The following is a 21070-nucleotide window of genomic DNA, read 5'->3' on the forward strand; positions in this document are numbered from 1 at the left end:
TTATAACAACTAAAATATACTTTTTACTAAAATTAATTTTCTTAACATAAATTATTTACCACTTTAAAAAATATATTATAACTTCTTAAAAATTAAAGCTAAGAAATTAAGAGTGAAGTCATTTTCCTTTTATTTCATGTACTTCTAGTAATAAAATATTTTTGGATAGGTTTCGTAGGAATAAGTTTTCTCTTTTTTATTCCTGTTCTGAGATAGTAAATAGTATAAAAAGTAAATAAACGTGTGATGTGTGATGATGTGTTAGCATGGATATACGAATCTTGGTGGGTGTCCGTATTCTGCAAAGGTTGCCGGCTGTGGGACCCAAACAAAAGAATAAAAGATCTAACATCTCTGCCATACACAGACACGTGCGCCCAACACTCACTCACGCCATTGCCTACTGTCACACTCCATATGTCTTTCCATCTTCAAAGTTTCACCCTTTCCTTTCCACTTTCAAAACTCTCTCTCTCTCTCTCCCATTCTAGTAACTGCGCAGTCATTTTCTCTCTCTGCGGAAAACCCAAAGAGGAAAACACCTCCATTGGTTTTGCCTGTGACTGAGAGTGATTACCCACAACAACATTCCAAATGTGCCGTCCGTGGTCGGCTTCTACCGTTATTCTTTGTCCCTTTCTATATCTCTCTTTTTCTTTTCTTTGGAGCTGCACTCATAGAAGCTGAAGAACACCTGTTATGGGCTGTGTTCAGGCCAAGCAATTGGATTCGGAAGGTCCAGACTACCGGGGCCTAGAGAGGTTGAAGTTGGATAATGGGTATGTCGCAAGCTCTGACTTTGTTGCTCATAGGAGATCCACTGGTCAAAGACATGACCCCAATAAGGACCACCATCACAGGCTGCATCAGCATCAGAGAGAACAGCCCATAAAGAATAAAGTTGAGTCCGGTGTTGCCAAGGATGGTCCTGGGCATCATAAGGGCAAGGTGGTTGGAAGGGAGGGGAGGCGATTCACGCGTCTTGATGATAAGAAAGTGACAAACAAGTGTTGCTTTGAGGATGAGATGGTAGATGGGTGGCCAAGGTGGTTGGTTGATAATGTCCCTGCACAAGTGTTGGCTGGCTTGGTTCCCAGGAGTGCTGAATCCTACAAAATGATTGATAAGGTTTTCTATTTCTTGGTTCTGTATGAATTTTGTTTATGATATGGTATGAAGGGTTGTGGGGAACTTTAAGTACAAATGTGTTTTTACAGAGTTTTTCTTGCAAAATTATTTGGTTATTCTGTGCGCAGTGAATATGGTTAGCTGTAGGCTAGAGCTCATCAACAAGCCACATTGTGTTTGAAAAATGATTTCAGATATTTTTTAAGGTGTGGAGTCAGTGTTATGCAATTTATAATTTTCTCTGCTTGAATCTCCTTGAGTTCCAGGTATCTCTACTTGCTCTGGGAATGGGCGATTTGAATTTGGCAATTTATGGAAGCAGACAGTTCAATTGTTTGTGCAATGCACGATTGATTTGAAAGCACTATTAATCTTAATCTCATATGTACTTAGTTTAATCGAGGTTTGATCAGTTATATCATGAAAACTTCAAGCAATTGAGTCGTGATATTGATTTCTATCTAGATTATAGAAATGTTAATCCGGAGCTGTATTCAACTACTTCTTAAGTTTTATTGTTTCCAAACTATTGACAATCCACTGTGCAAGTTTTGTTCAAATGTAGTTCACTTATAACAATCAAAACTGAAGTGTTGTCGTAACTGATAATGGCAGGATGGAGCAGACAAATTGACTTGTGTTATTTACGTTTTGCAGGTTGGACAAGGAACCTACAGCAATGTTTATAAAGCTCTGGATAGAGACACAGGAGAAATTGTGGCCCTGAAGAAGGTTCGCTTCAATACATCAGAGCCCGAAAGCATAAAGTTTATGGCAAGAGAAATTACCATATTACAGAGACTGGATCATCCCAATGTAGTCAAACTTAAAGGATTAGCCACTTCAAGAATGCAGTACAGTATATATCTAGTTTTTGAGTTCATGCAAACAGATTTGGCACGAGTCATTGCTCGTCCTGAAGAGAAACTATCAGAACCACAGGTTAAAAGATTCTCTTTGATGCTTTGGTCATTTTAACATTTGAACCCCTTTATACTCCTTAATGATCTTAAAAAGTTAATGTAGGTCAAGTGCTATATGCATCAATTACTATCAGGTCTGCAGCATTGCCATGATAGGGGAATTCTTCACCGAGATATAAAGGGGTCAAACCTTTTGATTGATAAAAATGGGATGCTTCAGATTGCAGATTTTGGACTTGCCAATTTTTATGGTCCAGATTATCATCAGCCTCTCACTAGCCGGGTTGTGACACTATGGTACAGAGCTCCTGAATTGTTGTTAGGTGACACAAACTATGGAGTTGGTGTTGATCTGTGGAGTGCTGGATGTCTCCTGGCAGAAATGTTCAAAGGATTCCCAATCATGCCTGGCAGAAATGAGGTGATGAAGATAGTGGCTTCGTTTTATGTTCAAGTATCTTTGGCTATTTCTGAAATTCCTTTCTTTTTATACTGTCTTCTATTTCTGTTGTTCTGTATAAGTTTGTGTTATGTTGCCTGCATTTCTTACTGACTTCAATTTTTCTAGATCTGATAAGCATGAACTTTCCCTGCTTCCAGGTTGAGCAAATTCATAAAATTTTCAGGCTATGTGGCACACCATCAGAGGAGTATTGGAGAAAATTGAAACTTTCTACTACTTTTAGACCTCCAAAGTCTTATAGACCCAGCCTTATAGAAACTTTCGGTGATCTCCCTTCTTCTTCTTTAGGTCTTTTATGCACCCTGCTTGCTCTGGATCCTGCATTCCGTGGAAGTGCATCCAAAGCTCTTAAAAATCAGGTTAGAAAAGTGTAAAGATTGAATCTTGAAATCATATTCCTAAGTTATTCTGTCTCCAAACCATTAAACTACGCAATGCACAATACATTTTCTATGAAGATCGAACCTTTTCTCCAGTTGCAATTTGTTGGCTATGACTTTTCAATTTCGCACACCAATTTGCAATTCCAGTTTTCAATACATAGAATATATACTTTATACGAGTAGTTGGGAGTGTGAATGGCTTAGTAACTATGTGCACTTTTTATTTGACGAATCATCTTCAATGAAAATTACATTTTATGGATTTAATGTTCTCGTGATGATTCAGCAGTGGCCCATTGTCTTGTAGAACTTGTAGATGTAGAAAAAATGTGAAATAATATTAAATTCAATATGCAATTCCCAGTGAGCAGCTAGGAAATAATTAAATACCTAAATTACTTCAAATTTCCAACGTACGAGTGTCTTCTGTGTGCAGTTTTTCTTTACAAGCCCATTGGCGTGTGACCTCTCTGGTCTGCCTGTTCTCTTCAAAGAGGATGATGAGCATGTTCAAGCCAACGAACAGATCAAGTAAGTCTTTTTTAGTCATACAGGTTTTTGACAATCGTTTCAGTCATTTTATTACACATACATATCCTTCTTCTGTTACATAAGTCACATGTATATGTGACAGTGATTAATGGCATACCTATTATTTCCATAGTGAGAGTGAACCATATCGGTTATTTTGTTTTCATAATTTAGCAAATTGTTTCATTTAAGCAGTATAAAATGAATCTAGTTACCAGAAAGACCATCTTGTGACGAGCTATTGGATGCCATTATTTATATCCTGTATTGCCATCATTAATGTAATTCTATTTTGAATTTGCTAGAAGTTGAGTGTAAGACAATGCCAAATGCTAGTAAATTATATAAAATCTGTTTTGATTTTTGATGAGAGAAGAGAGATTCTGGGCAACAATGCTGATGAGAGCAACTTCGTATACGAACCCCTTGTCCCAAAATGGATAACTAGATTCACTGTTCATACATAGGTTGCTACATATTGGTATTTGTGATTGGGTTTGATAATCTGACATATGTTTATGCTGAGGAATTTTTGTTCAACATGTGGCATTGAACTATATTTGAACTATATTAATCCAGGTACATTTGTTCAAATGTGGTGATTATATAAAAAATTATTGTCTTAAAGATTTAAATTATTAATTTCAGTACTGGCAGAGAGATCTTAATGTTTTATTAATACTTACAGGTACATGAACTCTAAAATCAGACGTTCTCGTACATATCTGGAGCGTCGTAAGAATTCAGCATCTAAGAGGCCAACAGAGCATACTGTATCTTCTAAAGAGGTATTAATGAAAATTTGAGATTCCCCACTCTCATGCTTGATGGAGTTAGATTCAAATTTTTCTTTTGCCCAATTCCCCGTTAAGTTTTCTTCTGTTTAAGTGTTTTCTTCTGTTTAAGTGTTTGAACCAATAATTTAAAACTACAGATGTTATGTCTTCATTTTTATAGCTTGATCTTTAGCCATACTTTTCTTGTTATCATTTTGGTTATGCAGTCCTACTATTGCAACTCATTTGATGTATGTTTAATTGATGTATTGGTTTCACATGTTCTTTCAGGAATTGATAAGGAATGCTAAACCTGAAACTTATGCTCCAACTGTAGACATGGGTAGCACAAGTAGTACCTCATCTAGTGTAAACCCAGGAGGGGCTAAGGACCAATCACCTTTTTTTCTATCTCCATTTGGGGAATTAGATCGAAAGCTATCTCCAAAAACCCACCACCACCATGTTAATGTTGGTGAAGAAAACATCAAAATTCTTCCTCCATTACCCAAGTCTAAACCAAATGCTACGAAGAAAGATGACAGTAGATACAGACCAGACCAGTTTTTCAGGTCAGCTTCCACCAGAGAATTTAGATACTTGAAAAGGGAAGAACGTTTACTATTGGATTTTGATCATTAGGCTATCGGAGAATATGTAAACCCAAAATGGTTATTTTTATTTTAGTATTTGGTGCATTCTGAAAAACTTAACACATTCTTTTCCCTATTGCTGTGGCCTGATTTCTCATCCCGTTCTCCTGATACTTTGATTCTTCCGTTCAATAAGCATCAGCACAAGTTGCATGCTTGTCCAAATCTCTTTGATTAGATTGTAAATGAACTTTACTACTGTACTATACATTTCATAGCACAACTTTATGCACATGGTTCAATTCCCCTTCAGCATCGAATAATTGATACCATAGGATACTGTATATTTATTTATCTTCTTTCATCTCAAATTTACTCTAAAATTTGATGGCACGTCAATTTTTTGTACGACTATACTGTTAGCCCGTTTATTTTGGAAAATGCTTTTCATAGGAGAGTGTAAAGGAAAAACATATGAAAGTGAAAATGGGCATTACGAAAATTATTTGATATTTAAATTAAAAAATATTACGAAAAGGTTAAATAATTATGCTACACCACAAGATGCTTGCAAGCATGAACTATTATGACTGCAACTGATGTGTACCTAGCATTATTGTCGTAGTAAATAAACAACCATCTACAACAAAAAATTAAAAAAATTAGAAATCTAAATAAATTCTTATTTTTATTATTGAGAGAAGAAACATGCACTGAATTGTTCTATCTTTTGGTCCTGCTGTTTTATACAATTTGTAAAGGAAGAAACTTTCACACAAGTACTCACAAAATGTCTACTCGGAAAAAGGAAGAAAGAATGAATTTAGAGCTAGAGACATACAATTGGGTTTGGAACTTTCAATTGATTGTTTGACACTGCTGTATCAATAATTAAAGCAAGCATTTGCTTATTCATATCATTATCAAGCCTAGGAAATTTTACTTGTCTACATCATACATAACGATCTGTGAGTTGGGGTGTCACATATCATGATACCCTTGTCTAGATCTCTACCATCCTTCCTACTTGTTTGTTTCAATCCTTCGTCGTTTTCTGTTTCATAATCAATTGAAACAGTCCAGTCATTGAATTTGGATTTCAGGATTTTAAAGTTGGATACTGAGTTTGGAGGGTTAAAGTTGCTATTTTCGAGGTAAAGAGGTGATATATTAGAAAAAGATTACTGTGGTGGGACTCACATAAATTTGGTGAGAAACTATGCAGCTCTTTTTTAATTACAGGGTTTCTTAGAACCATGTGTGGTGTGTTGAACATTGCAAATCCAACTACAGATATGAATATTGTAACAAGGGAGGCGTTTTTGGCTAGAATGAAAGGAAAATAATTTAGATTCTTGAGAAAATTAAATTAGGCAGGTTGAGGATAGACCTGTCTTCATCTTGAAAAAAGTCATCAACAGATATTGCAGCCACTCAGAGAACTGTGTTTAGATTGCAGATATTGAAACATGATAAGTACCATCACCAAAGTTATGACCAGGAATTAATAAATATTTGTTTGTCTTGCAAAAGTGAAGGATAAACTAAGTTGACTCTTATACCTTGAAGCAGGGAATGTTTTAAGTTACTTTATTACCTGTATTGGATAGACCTCAAATATGTAGTTTCTAGAATAAAAGATAGAGCACAGGTTTATTGTTAAAATTGTAAAGTAGGAACCCGTATTAAGATTTTTACTATTTCAGATCATTGGATAAGAAATTCAGAACACAGATCAGACATTCAAAAGAGAAAAACTAAACAAAGAAAAGAGTTTATTACTAATCACAATTTTCAGAAATATTTTGAATCCTTGCTTGTTTGATACAAAGCATGCTAGTTAGCTCTCCCTCAACCCAGCCAGTGCTCTCTCATTTTTTATGCATAATATCTTACCTCACAAATACACAACTGCAATACTTCCTTCACAAAGGCCTTACCTTCAAAGTTGCTATAACTGAACACATGCTAGCACTTGGTCATAGTTCACACACCATAGCGAATGTCACTGAACTTGTTCTTGATCCACTTGAAGCTGTTTCTGACACTTGTTTTAAGCTTTCCTTCCACTGTCAACACATTATAGGCCTTGATTCTCTTCTTCCTCTTGAGTTCTGGATCATTTGATGCAGTAAAACCACTTCCCTTCTGGGTCGGCCCATTAAAATTATATGAGTTGGACCGATCTCTGAAACCAAATTCAGTGTAAGAACAGGAGTATTCAGGAAAAGACTTGCTTTTCTCCATGAAAAAAACTTCTCTTTGATCTCTCAATGCATGAAACAGGAAATATTTGTATTACATAGGCAAAAATGGACAAGCTGGTAGAGGGTTTTTAGAGGGAAGAGCTACATCATGATCCTGTGTGGTGGCACCCCATGTGTGGGCTTTGAGAATCATGAGGGTCATTGGTAGTGTGGGAAGTGGGGCAGGCTTGTAGAAATAGGAGCTGCCACCATCTACACTAGTGATGACACAATATGAATTCTCATGGCCACCCTTTATAGTGGGGGGTCCCAAGTTTGTTGTTTTATTTAGTTTTTGATACCGAGATAAGGCACTAGGCTATGCTTTGAACAAATGCTGATTGCCATTTGCAAGCTATTATACATTCACACATTTATTTTGTTTGGTCGCGCCAAACTTCTACTGTCCCAACCATTTCTTAATGAAAATAAAATACGACTCATCTCTCTCTTTATGTCAAAATCAGTGGCTTAGTGCTCTGTGGTCCCTCGACTTTCATGCAGATCAAAGATTGAAAAGATTATCTTCATCCGTTTGCTTTGGTTGAGAAATTATCTAATGCGATTATCATCTGCTGTGTATGATTGACCAGTTTAGTATCATTATTTTTTGCACAAATGGGACAAAACCATCTGTGCTCCACATTTTCTGATCAAATGTTTGATGAATTTCACAAAGCCTTTCCATTCGGAATTATCCATTCAATTTTAAACAGCCAAATAATGGTTTGAACCCAAATAATTGAGGAAGTCGCATGGTTCTGCTGTCACATACGAAGTTGCATGCTCAAACCTCTACTTTCATTAATGAAATTGGATTTAGTAATACGTTATACACATAATACAAAGAGAAATCAGAATCTGTGTATGATTTGATTAGAGTAGACTTTTAGTGATTACAGATGTTAGAAAACTGAAAAATAAAGACTCTGATACACGGTAGACCCACATGTATTATGGTATGGGTACAAAATCAAGTGGCCTATAAAAGCTTTGGTTCTCCGTATTCTTATAGCCTCCAAAATATATTTATAGCTTCTGAATGAATCACTCGGTCGATTTGGTCTACTCAGCAAGCATCTTCATGAATCTTCTCAAGTTCAAGAGGAAAAGATTGCCAAAATGAAAGTATAATGCCCATAAAAGAAATAAAATTAAGTCAAATATATATATAGTCTGAATTCTTTGAGAATAGGCATCTTATCAATTTGCTGTTTTGAATCCAAAAGAAGAAAACCTGGCAAGCCTCTACCAAAACAGATGCCGAAAAGGGACCTTGCTTATTTCGGAATACCATAATGGCTAAGTCGATGGATCGTTTGAGCAACCTATGCATGAAGGTTTATGCTCCCCTCCTTTCCTTTTTTACCTTTAAGCCTATGCTAATGATTATTCTAATCTTCTGATTTTACATTAATTTAAGGGAATAAAATCCAATATTTTACATAGAATACCTATCATACGTAAGTCTTGATTCTCATTTAATGTTAAAGGACGTGTTGTAGCCGTTGAAATAAAACATGTACTGGTATAGATCCAAGTGAAGACAATGAGGACACTCTTCCCAAGTACGAATATTGTTCATGCTGAAAGCAAATTAACATGCAACTCATAATTAACCTGGTTTTGCATTGACTAAAGTTGGGTGAGTGCATCTTCTCATCAACCTAAAGTTTATTACAGCAAGCAAAGCCAGCATCATGATGCTGATGCCAGAAGCATCTCTCCCTTGGCAATTCAGCATGCAGTACTAGTGATTTTTTTAACATAAATCCTTCGATATTTAATGACTCATAACAATGATTGGTCCACATTGCATTACTCTGTTACCTATTCTGATCCAATGATGATACGCCATTATTTCATTTTGTTTAGATTAAATTTAACTAGACTTTTCCCTTTTAGTTCTAGGCATGCAGATAAAGACTTCGCATGACACAAACTGTTCTTCGTATGGAGTGGAGTGAATATGTTGCAAACTGCAATCATGTTTTGCCAAGCGGCTTATCTCTTGCTCTTTTTTTTTCTTTTTTTCTTTACACTGTTATGATCATTTCATAAGGGTAAAACTATACATCAAATTAACTGTATATGATCATACACAATATGCTTATTGCAGAGTAATTTATACAAACATCTTGGTGTGAACTACGATCTTTCTTGAAAAACAGGCATTCTAATTGAAAGTAGAAGAGTAAAACATGATATTAGTTGTTAAAAATTGTAATCATTTTAATGTTTAAATATACGAAGAAAGAAACTTTCTCAAAGAGTATAAACCTTTTTGTGAAAATAGAAAAGAAAGTGGGTTTGATTTAGATGAGAGAAAAAATTAAAAAAGTTTGAAAAAGTGAAAATAAATGAAGAATAATATTAAGGATGTCTAGTTCTTAGTCCCCCAATCTCCCTACAGTATCATTAAGTACCCTCATTCTTGTCTCTTTCGTTCTCTTCATTTCACTTTCCTTTATTCATTTCTTTTCCACCCAATTGCTACTTTCCTATTTTCATGCTACTTATCCCAACATGAATTTCCTTTAACCCAAGTCTCATATAATGCTTTCTTACCTAAGCTTTTTCTTCAACCTTTTCTCCATTCATTATCATTTTTTCTAAATTTGATTTGATATACCACTACACCCTGTCGTTTAATTCAACGAAATATAGCCTCACAAAAAAAAAATTCTGATATTAATATTTTTAATTGGGAAGTTCACTTGATATTTCATTTGCAAACATTTCAATTTAAAATACATTTGTGCAATTATTATAACAGTTAAAAAAAACTTATATATAAAATTAAATTATAGTATATAAAAAGGTAAAAATAGATAGAAGTTTAGTTTTTCTATATTGATTTAAATTTTGAGTTATTATTTTATTTTTACCGTCCAAAATTTTAGGCACTGTAATAGTGAATGTACGTAGTGTGAATCTAAAACATATTTTAAAAAATATATGTAGTTTCTAGTATTGAACTAAAACATACAAACTATGCAAGTATAAAAACTAACTAAATAAATAATTAAATGTTTAAGGAGGGTTTATTTGCATTTTTTTAAAATTTTCTATTTCACCTTTTAATTAAAAAAAAATCACATTAACTTGAATATACTTTCTTAATTCCTAATATTTATACAGAAAATAGTAATTTTTGGTATGTTTCTTGCATATATCTTAAAAAATAATGTTATATTTTTATAATTAAAAAGTGAAAAAGTGCAACCAAAAATTCCCTTTTCTTTCATCATGTACTGTATAAATGATAATAAAAGAATTGGGAGAATGATGAAAGAAAAGAAAAATAAAAGAGCATTTGCTTCCACTATTCTTTACTGATGCAAGGAAAAAAGCTTGGTGATCTGGACTCGTTGAAATCAGCTAATTAGAGCTAATTTGTGCGATGGATTGCTAACAATTTTTCCTCACAAAAAGACAGTAAGAAAAGAAGGGTATGTTCCCTTGGCTTATAATTTGTATATAAAAAACCGAAATTTCGTTTGGGTTAGGTATTTCTCTTTCTAATATAATAACAAATAAAAGTAATCTAAATAAATTAAGTTTCCATAATTTTTTTTATATATTCAATGTCTCATGTTTGATCTTTTAATTGAAAGAAAAGCTTAAAAGAGATAAAGAAAAAGAAGTGGGTAGAGAAGTAACTGTGATGAAGGGTTTGGAAAGGGATAGTTAGCTCCATGAGTGGTCTTGTGGTTGAAGTTTGAAGTATCGTCACGGCCCTGGAATTTGGTTGGCTTAAATCCATTTCTAGACTGTGGAATGACTGTGATTCTCTTTCTACTAATTAATGCCTGTCATAATCATCTTCAACCTCCCTGCATTCATTTTCTTCAATTCTATTCGAGTGTTTCATCCTACACCTCTAAGATCTCATCCTGCACTTTCAACAATTCTAATTTTATCTTTCTGACATCTCATCATCATCCTGCACCTCCAACTTTTTCAAAACTTTATTTTTAACTTTAATAAATATTTTTTCATTTTCTTTTCTTTTTTATTAAAAACAATCTTCACTACCTTAATAATAATTTAATTTAATTTATTTTAAAATTTAAATATTATTTAAAATAATTTTGTATTTTAATAATTATTAAAATATAATTTATATTATAATAATAATTATATTAAAACATAAAAATAAAATAATAAAAATAATAATAAAAATAGTAATAATAATAATAAATAATAATAAAAATAAATTTTAGTTAATATATTCAAATATATTAAATTATAATAAAATATTAAAAATAAATTAAATAATTATTAAATTTTAAATAAAAATAAAAATTTTAAAAAGCTTATTTATATATTAAAATCTATAAAATATGTTAATATTTTGATTTTTATTTAAAATTTAATAAATATTAAACTTAAATAAAAATTATAATATTATTTATTATATTTTTATATTTTAATAATTAATAAAATATAATTTATATTTTTAAAATAGTTCTATTAAGAAAATTAAAAAATAATAACTAAAACAAGAATAAAAATAAAAATAAAAAAAATACTTAAAATCATATTTAATATATTTAAATATATTAAATTATATTAAAATATTAAATTAAATTTAATAATTATTAAAATTTTAAAAAAACAAAGTTTTGAAAAATTTGTTAATCGGATATAGATATCCGATAAGTTATAAATCGGATATCCATATCCGATAAAGAATGTTTTTAAAATTTTATTTTATATATAAATTTTAATAATTATTTAATTTAATTTAATATTTTAATATAATTTAGTATATTTAAATATTTTATTTAATATAATTTTATTTATTATTTGATAAATAATTATTTTAAAATTTTGTTTATTATTTAAATTTTAATAATTATTTAATTTAATTTAATATTTTAATATATTTTATTTAATATAATTTACTTTTTTGTTATTATTTTTATTTTTAGTTATTTTATTTTTATATTTTTAATATAATTATTATTATAACATAAATCATATTTTAATAATTATTAAAATATAAAATTATATTAAATAATATTTGAATTTTAAATTTAGTTATTATTAAGGTGATATTGAATCTTTTTAATAAGGAAAAGAAAAAAATAAGAATATATTTATTAAAATTAAAAATAAAATTTTCTATAAAGTTAAAGGTGTAGGATAATGATGAAATGTCAGAAGGTTAAAAGTGGAATTTTTGGAGGTGCAGGATGAGATCTTGGAGGTGTAGGATGAAACACTCATTCTATTCTATTCTATTCCCACCTTTTATTTTTCCTTGAGTGTTTCATCCTACACCTCCAACATCTCATCCTGCACCTCCAAAAATTCCATTTTTAACCTTCTGACATATGCACCTCAAACTTTTCAAAAAATTTTATTTTTTAATAAATATATTTTTATTTTCTTCTCTGTCTTATTAAAGACACTTTAATAAATACATTTTTATTTTTTTCTCTTTCTTATTAAAGTTCCTTGCACCATTTTAATAATAATCTAATTTAATTTAAAATTTAAATATTATTTAATATAATTTTATATTTTAATAATTATTAAAATATGATTTATATCATAATAATAGTTATATTAAATATATAAAAATCAAATAACTAAAATAAAAGTAATAATGATAAAAATAAAAAATAAAATAATAATAACAATAATATAAAATTTGCTTTAATATATTCAAATATATTAAATTATATTAAAATATTACAATAAATTAAACAGTTATTAAATTTTGAATAAAAACAAAATTTTTGAAAACTTATTTATTGGATACCGTAAATATGTTAATAGTTTTTTTTTAAAATTTACTAAATATTTAATTTAATTAAAAATAATAATATTATTTATCATATTTTTCTAATTTAATATTATTAAAATATTATTTATATTTTATAATAATTTTATTAAAAAAGTAAAATAAAATAACTAAAATAAAGTTAATAATAATGAAAATAAAAATAGTATTGAAAATCACATAAAAGATATTTAAATATAGGTTTAATAGCCAATTTAGTCCTCACTTTGGTTGAAAAATCTCAATTTAGTCCCTCGTTATAAAAGTGTTTTGAATTAGTCCTAACTTTTAAAATAGTGGGTCAGATTGGTCCTTTCTGTTAAATATAAGTTAACAAAATTAATGGATGATGATGTGACACAACTTAAAGCTAACGAGGGACCAATCTAACACATCAGCTTTAAGCTGTGTCACATCATCATCCATTAATTTCGTTAACTTATATTTAACGAAAGGGACCAATCTGACCCACTATTTTAAAAGTTAGGACTAATGTAAAACACTTTTATAACGAGGGACTAAATTGAGATTTTTCAACCAAAGTGGGGACTAAATTGGCTATTAAACATTAAATATATTATATTATATTAAAATGTTAATTTAATTAAATAATTATTAAAGTTTAAATAGAAAATAAATTTAAAATTTGTTAATCAGATATAGAAATCCGATAACGTATGAATCGGATATGGGTATCCGATTAAGAAGTTTTCAAAATTTTGTTTTCTATTTAATTTTAATAATTATTTAATTTAATTTAATAATTTAATATAATTTAACATATTTAAATATATTAAATGTGATTTTAAATATTATTATTATTATTATTTATTTTTATTATTATTTTTAGTAATTTAATAAAACTATTATAAAAATATATATTATATTTTAAATAAAAAACTATCCAATAAATAAGTTTTTAAAATTTTTTATTTCAAATTTAATACCTCTTTAATTTATTATAATATTTTAATATAATTTGATATATTTGAATATATTAAAGCAAATATTATATTATTGTTATTATTATTTTATTTTTTATTTTTATCATTATTATTTTTATTTTAGTTATTTGATTTTTATATATTTAATATAACTATTATTATGATATAAATCATATTTTAATAATTATTAAAATATAAAATTATATTAAATAATATTTAAATTTTAAATTAAATTAGATTATTATTAAAATGGTGCAGAGAAACTTTAATAAGAAAGAGAAAAAATAAAAATGTTTTTGTTAAAGTGTCTTTAATAAGAGAGAGAAGAAAATAAAAATATATTTATTAAAAAATAAAATTTTTTGAAAAGTTGGAGGTGCATATGTCAGAAGGTTAAAAATAGAATTTTTGGAGGTGCAGGATGTTGGAGGTGTAGGATGAAACACTCTTTTTCCTTAGTTTCACTCTATTTGGCCCTTTCACCCCTTGTTACCAAAAAATAACATTCCAGACAATCCAAGTCCACAAAACTACGGACCAATTTGAACCAGGCCCGATATAGGCATTTCCATCATTTGGGCCGTATGATCTGCTATGCAAAAAATAATGAGAAAAAAATTATGGAAAGAAAATTTTGGTCACCAATCCACAACAGGTGTTCTCTTGTGGGGTATCTTAGTCACCAATTTGGTTTCAATTTTATATAGTTGTATTATACTCCTCTAGGTCAAAATTGTAAATATGACAAGCTTTTTTTTATTTTATTCATGTTGAAATCCTCTTCCTTAAATGTTTAACTTCTTCAACGAAGCCTTATGTTCAGGATTTTACTATCACGGATGGGTTCAGGTCTGCTCTAAGGAAGTTATGTAGAAGATATATTGTGCGCATGATGATTAAGATGAAGTGTATTGTATACATGCCAATGAGAAGCTCTTATTCAGATTTTAAAATTTATTTCAACTCAAGTACGTATGTATATATAACTAGGAACATTAGAGAACGGTTCCCTACCACGTTAGATCATCCAGAAACAAGGGTTACGCATTATTCATGGTCATAACATATACAACAAAGAAGACCCGGTTACATTTCTATGAATTCTTGGGCCACATTTTCCACGACGGAACTCAAGAAGACCTTGCTGTTGGCATTCCTCACGGAGCAGTTGGCACGAATCTCCCCTTGATTTCCCGTGAGCACACTGAGCTGACCCATCTTGAGCATGGCGAACACAAACTTCTCGAAGAAGAGACTCTGGTTCACGGCAAAGCTGGTGACAATGCCTCTGGTCCTCTTATCGGTGTAGAGGTCTTGGTCGGAGGTGAAGAGGCCCTGTCGGTTCATGAGGTCAACATAGTACTTGTTGTCGAAGGTATTGGGGGATCGAATGTCCAAGACTGTGGTGTTGTCGGTGGTGTTGGTGGGGCAAGTGAGTCTGAGGTTTTTGCCAAAGGTTTTGTCCATGACAGGGTCCTGTGTAGGGTAGAGTCTGTTGTTGAAAGAGCTGCAGTGACTTATGCCTATGGTGTGGCCACCAGAGAGGGATACCACATCGGTGGGGTCGAGGTTTTTGGTGGCGAGGGAGTTTAGGATGGTGGTGGTGTTGCTTGAGGGTGGTGGAAGGTTGTCCAATGTCACCTGTCTAGAGGCAAAGGTTAACCCATCTCTCCTTCCCAAGGGAATCTCATAGTCTGGTCCCCCTGACTGTCATTCATAATAAAGATACAATTTTTATACATTATCAATCCACAAAACCAGAAAGAAGGCTTTTGCTTTATAAAAGAAAGTGTCAATGGAGAAAAGGTAAAAACAAAATGTTGACCATTGTTTAAGGGTATGGTTGGATTCACTCACTGAACATCCTTTTATGTATTTTGTTTTCCATGAATATGAATGGTTCCATTTTCTTCAACATGTATTAGTATAACTAGTTGTAACCAATTTGCTGACTTTCTTCTATGTATTATGATGTACAAAAAGAAGAAGCAAGTATTGAATAAAACATGCGTACTTATTTCTTCAGTATTCAAATGACCCTCCCTTAATTGTTTAAAGTAGTATATTTAAAGAATGACAATTATTTTAAAATAAAAATATGTATATTATTTTTGTTTGTGTACGTTTTAACGATAAAAGATATAATGGTATTTTAAATATCTGCTCCTTTTTAAGTACCTTTTTTTTTTCAAATTGGAAGGAAAGGATTATATAGTACGGGACCTTGATTTTTTTTTCTCTCTTAAACCTCATGTATTAAATGAGGGATTTATTCTTTTATATTTGCGTATTCTTTCTGATGTTGTTTGTCATGTCCTTTTCTCGTATTAAACGTGTTTTTCTCGTATCAAACAAAAGTTTTTTTGAAATATTTTCTTATGTGTTTTTTTTTTTTATTTTATGTTTATTTCATTTAAATCTAATGATAAAATGATTAATTTTGGGAAGAACAAAAAGTGTTTAGTTTCATGTTTGGAAAATACGTAACCTTCATCACTCCCTCAATTTTCTTTGGTAAAGATAAAGTCACATACGACAATGACCAAGACATATTTTTCTAATTTTATAATAATGATTTTAAAAGTTATGTTTAGCATATTTTTCGATAATAACTAATACACAATCTCTGAATAATATTGAAAAGAAAAAAAGTTAGTTTGAGACTGTTTTTTCTTCCATTTGACAACTGTGTTATTATTAAATTAGTATAATAAAATTAAATTTAAATGAAATTATTGAATAAAAAATGATTATATAGAATTGTTAAGAAAAAGTAAGAGAATAAAAAGAGTGTGAAAACATGAAGTCTATCCAAAATAATGGTACTTACAAGGAAAACAGCATCACGTGCAGCGAGGGCAGTGATGTCTGAACATGAGACGACTCTTCCACAGCTCTTCTCTAACAGACCACGAATCCTTTCGATGATCCTAAAAGCTTCAGCTCTCAAAGTCAAGTTTGGTGGCGCATCTTTCTCACTCGGCCCACTTGCAGATCCATCCAATAAAACTGACCCATCACATCCCTACATCAAACGCATTTCTCACCATGATTTTTGTACACCCAAATCGATGAATGTTTCATAACAGCTAAATGTGGATTAATTGTTATCAAATTCTTTCTTCCAAAAATGTTTAGTGCCCACGAGTACCAAGTGTTTGTGTTTATGTTTGTGGAGTGTGTTTTTCACCGTTATTCATTCTGTAAACTAGTGTTTGATTAATTACCTGAACAAAGCAGTCATGGAAGTGAAGGCGAAGCAAGCCAGCAGCTTGAGCAATGTCGCTCTTGAAGACCTTTTTGAGCTCAGTTCTAACTATGGATTTAAGCGTAGGGCAAGTTTTGGAATAGAAGGTATATGATAGACCTCTGACAGTAGGAGGCCTGGCTTGTGCCTCACACACTTTAATAACTGAAACAGAAAGAATGATAGAGAGGAGAAGAAAGCTGAAAATAGCATTCTTATTAGAAGAAATAGAAGCCATGATCAAAAGTAGAAAGGTAATGGGTTCAGATGTAGCAAGGGATGTATAGTATTTATAGAGAATTAGTGAGTCTGAAGAATGGACCACTGCGTGAATGTGAATAATAAATGGAGTTTTGCAGATTACGAGGATTCTCAGCAGCCGTGTGGTTGGTTCAAGGACGTCTCCAGAGGAAACAAAAGGTTAGACAATGACAAGGCAAGTGAACGAGATTATATTACAATGAATAGAGCCTATACATTGACGATCTCCTCCGTTCAATTTTCTTTCACATAATAAATTGATTTTTAAAATTTAAGTAATATATTTTACATTTATTTGACAATAAAATGGTATGAAAAAATTTATAATTTTTCAAAAAAAGTAAATTAAAAAATATATATATCAAATAAATATAAAAAATTTATGGATATTAAAATATATTTTTTTTCTAAAATTTATCTACTTTTAATATTAGTTTTTCTTAGCTGTCTAAACTTGAAAGCTCCCTCGACTGTTCCTACTGCTCAACAGGGCACGTGTACAATTCAACTTTGACGGCCATCAGTATGTTTCAAATTATTCTTTTTCAGTCAGTTTTGTTCCAAATTAATTAAAATACACGAATCCAGTAATATCATCTTTACCTCCATTTATTTATTTTTTCTCCTTGAAAGTAAAAAATTAAGCTGAAAATTAACCATTTTATTCAGTTTATTTTCAATAGCTAATAATTTTGGAAAAGTAATAAAGCTTTTATATAAAAAAAAAAATACCTATAGGAGTTTTCAAACCTTACGCAAAGCTTAGTAGTTTTATATCTATTTCAATCTCATCAATATATAACTTGTGCTGCTTTTTATAACTTTATTGTACTATTTCTTTTATATCTATATTTTGCTCTTTTGGTATATTTTCTATGTAGTCCCATACGCCTTCTTGAAACATGTTTCAAAATTGCTTTATTTATTACTTTACTATTTTTTAATGTTTTATTTTGATAAAAATTATGTAAAATTAAACAACAATATAAATCAAGATGGTCTTTTCAGCATTGATAATTAATATTTTAATTTATTTTATTCATGTTATTGTATTAATCAAATAAATTAGTTTACCATTTAAACTGTTTTTTTTTAAATTAACTATGTGATTTTAACGTTTTATATTTGTTTGTATCGTTAAAGCATAATTATGTCATTTGTGTTAAGCTTTATCCAAGAAATATACACAAAAGGATAAGACTGTAAGGCCCGTGGGTCAACTTTATTTGAAACCTAAAATTGAAGTTAGGTAGAAAAAAATATATTTGCTCAAAGTATTACATAAATGTTTTTTATACGATGACAACTCTTAAATACCTTTATTAATAAACTAAATATTAAAGATGACAATATTTAAGTCATTATTTTTATTATAGTTTAGGTGTTTTGTTATAATTTTCATTCTTGTTTTAATATTCCTTTAATAAAATATCACAGTAACAACTTTTTAAACACCAGTGAAGAAGGCTTTTAATGTCTATTATTTAGAGTTTTTAATATTTGATCTCACATTGATGTTTTGTTGGGAGACGTCAGATAGTATAGGTCAGACGTCTATATAGACGTCGGATTGTGGGACGGCTGACTTTTAATCTCCTCGACGAATCTTGGTTTCTGTAATCCATTAGACATTTTCATGTGCACCGTTCAAAAACACATTGGAGGGAAATGGAGGAGTGCATCGTTCAAAACCGCAAGAATCACCGGCCAAAAACGCTCAAAATCGTCGGCCAAGGACACGCGCAAAACTGCACCAAAACGCAACGAAAACGCATTATAATCAGTTCAAATGGAAGATAATTCATCAAAGAGTAATGTAATCGGAGTAAAACTAATTTTAAACGATGCAAAATAGAGAAAATGAACCTCAAAAGCTTTGGACATGGAGAGAAAACGTGAGGAAGATGATGAACACTAAGTGTGCGTAGTAACTGTTGTCTCGTGTTCTCGGTTTTGGTAATAGCAGACATTTTAGAAGTCGGACCCCCTCCTAGCACGTCTAAATGACTTTAGAAGTCGGACCTCCTCCTAGCCGACATCTAAAGGGCTTAAAATATAATTTTAGTGGACACATTTGGCATCCGGGGTTAGGAGGGGCTGACGTCTAAATAAGACTTTAAATGTCGGTGTGGCGAGATCGAACGTCTAAATGATAACTTTTGGAATTCTGACTACCTCATTGGCGTCCAATGGTGGGCCCCGAAGTTTAAATAGGTCTTAGACGTCGGATATCCTGAACTTGGACGTATAAAGCCAATTAAAATATTAACGTCTATTTTTGGCGTCCAATTGTAGGGGCCGACGTATCTTATTTTTTAGACATCAAGAAACCCCCAACCAACATCTAAATGGTGATTTTAATTACAACAATGTTACCGATCATTTTTTACATTAGATATTTGATGGTCAAACGTCTAAAAGTTGATGTTAAAGAGTTTTTCTGCACTGGTGAAAAATGATTAATCTTAATTACTTAATCACATAATTTTCCTTCAATTTTCATTTTAAAAAAGGTAAACTTTTATTACAGTGATCATATAAGTTTTACACGGTAAAAAAGAAAAAGCGTATGACATTATCTTTAATTGATTAAAATTAATTACACTAGACTGGGGACATGAAAGTTTGTTACATTTACTTGATAGAAAGTCATATAACAAAAGTAAATGTTGTTGGACTTGAGGGCATGATTGAGATCATTGGATAGAAGTTTGGGTCACTGAATTTTAAATAAAGTTAACAGACATTATATGTCAATGCATGAAAATATTATATAAATGGAAATTATAATTTGAGATTTAATATAATAATCAATATTGATAATTTTAAAATTAATATAAATATTAAAATTATCTATATTATTGTATAAGAGGATTTTCGCTTTTGGCGTATACATTTTTTTTTTTAAATTAAAATAATTATTTTACCCTTTTTTCTAAAATTTAACCTTTTTTAACTAAAATAAATATTTACAATAAAATAATTATCTAAAATAATAAAATTACCAATAATAAAATTATAAAATTATTTAAATTTAATTTTATAATTAAATTAATAACTTTATTACTTTTTGTTATCATAAAAAAGATAAACTCATACATTCAACACAAGAATAAAGCCAAGATTAAAGTAAAAGTGTGTTAAAAATAATTAGATGAGAAACTCAAACCATGACTTATATAAATAAAAATAATTTTAAATCTTAAGAGACTTCATTGAATATCTAGAAACTTAATTTTTATTCCCTTTAAATTGTAAGTAATCTGGTGTAAAAATATAGACGAAAAAAACTAATCAAATAATTTATCATATGATTAAATTAGTAAAAAGACATTTTTTCAGATTTTTATTCACTCTCTATTGTCGGAACAATTAGCACCGATATAGAGTCGCACAGTGGAATAAGATATTCGAAAAGCATGTTACGGTCACAAATCAAGTGTCCGTTTTAAAAAATCAATTTTCTTAGAGAAAATTTATCAAACAGTTGAAGTGCATAAAACAATAAAGAGTGTAGGGAATAGAAAAATTGACACACTGAATTTTTATCCTGGTTCGAATAAAAAGATTCTACGTTCACTCGTTAATCACTATAGTGATTAACCTTTTTCACTAAAAATATAGTTGTACATATTACAAGATAATGAAATGAGCAAAGAATAGAAAACACCTTCCTTCGACAAACGAACCAGAAGAGTGCAACAAGTAACTTCCTTCGACAAACAAACGAACCGGAAGAGCTTCCTTCGACGCACGAACCGGAAGCAACAGCTCTGTCAAC

General features: G+C 30.4%; 3 protein-coding genes across 3 annotated transcripts; 1 reads left to right on the forward strand and 2 right to left on the reverse strand.

Moving 5' to 3' along the window:
* Window positions 1–387: 387 nt before the first annotated feature.
* LOC124836265 (putative serine/threonine-protein kinase At1g54610) lies at window positions 388–5190 on the forward strand. The gene is made up of 7 exons (XM_047311392.2): window positions 388–1128; window positions 1786–2070; window positions 2155–2472; window positions 2652–2873; window positions 3334–3428; window positions 4117–4216; window positions 4496–5190. Exons 1-7 carry the CDS (start codon window positions 700–702, stop codon window positions 4844–4846), a joined length of 1800 nt encoding a protein of 599 aa, XP_047167348.2. The 5' UTR covers window positions 388–699; the 3' UTR covers window positions 4847–5190.
* Window positions 5191–6555: 1365 nt separating this feature from the next.
* LOC148194719 (uncharacterized) lies at window positions 6556–7268 on the reverse strand. Its single transcript, XM_088097431.1, has one exon. It carries the CDS (start codon window positions 7042–7044, stop codon window positions 6784–6786), a length of 261 nt encoding a protein of 86 aa, XP_087953557.1. The 5' UTR covers window positions 7045–7268; the 3' UTR covers window positions 6556–6783.
* A 7536-nt stretch (window positions 7269–14804) lies between these two features.
* Window positions 14805–17427, reverse strand: LOC148194720 (peroxidase 12-like). Its single transcript, XM_088095646.1, has 3 exons — window positions 17009–17427; window positions 16612–16806; window positions 14805–15488 (listed from the first exon to the last, which is right to left on the reverse strand). The coding sequence occupies exons 1-3, from the start codon at window positions 17264–17266 to the stop codon at window positions 14868–14870; spliced, it is 1074 nt and encodes a 357-aa protein (XP_087951772.1). The 5' UTR covers window positions 17267–17427; the 3' UTR covers window positions 14805–14867.
* Between the last annotated feature and the right edge of the window lie 3643 nt (window positions 17428–21070).

Source organism: Vigna umbellata, chromosome 8 (genome assembly GCF_029865625.1).
Source record: "Vigna umbellata cultivar VRB3 chromosome 8, Vumbellata_1.0, whole genome shotgun sequence".
Classification (NCBI taxonomy): Eukaryota; Viridiplantae; Streptophyta; class Magnoliopsida; order Fabales; family Fabaceae; genus Vigna; species Vigna umbellata.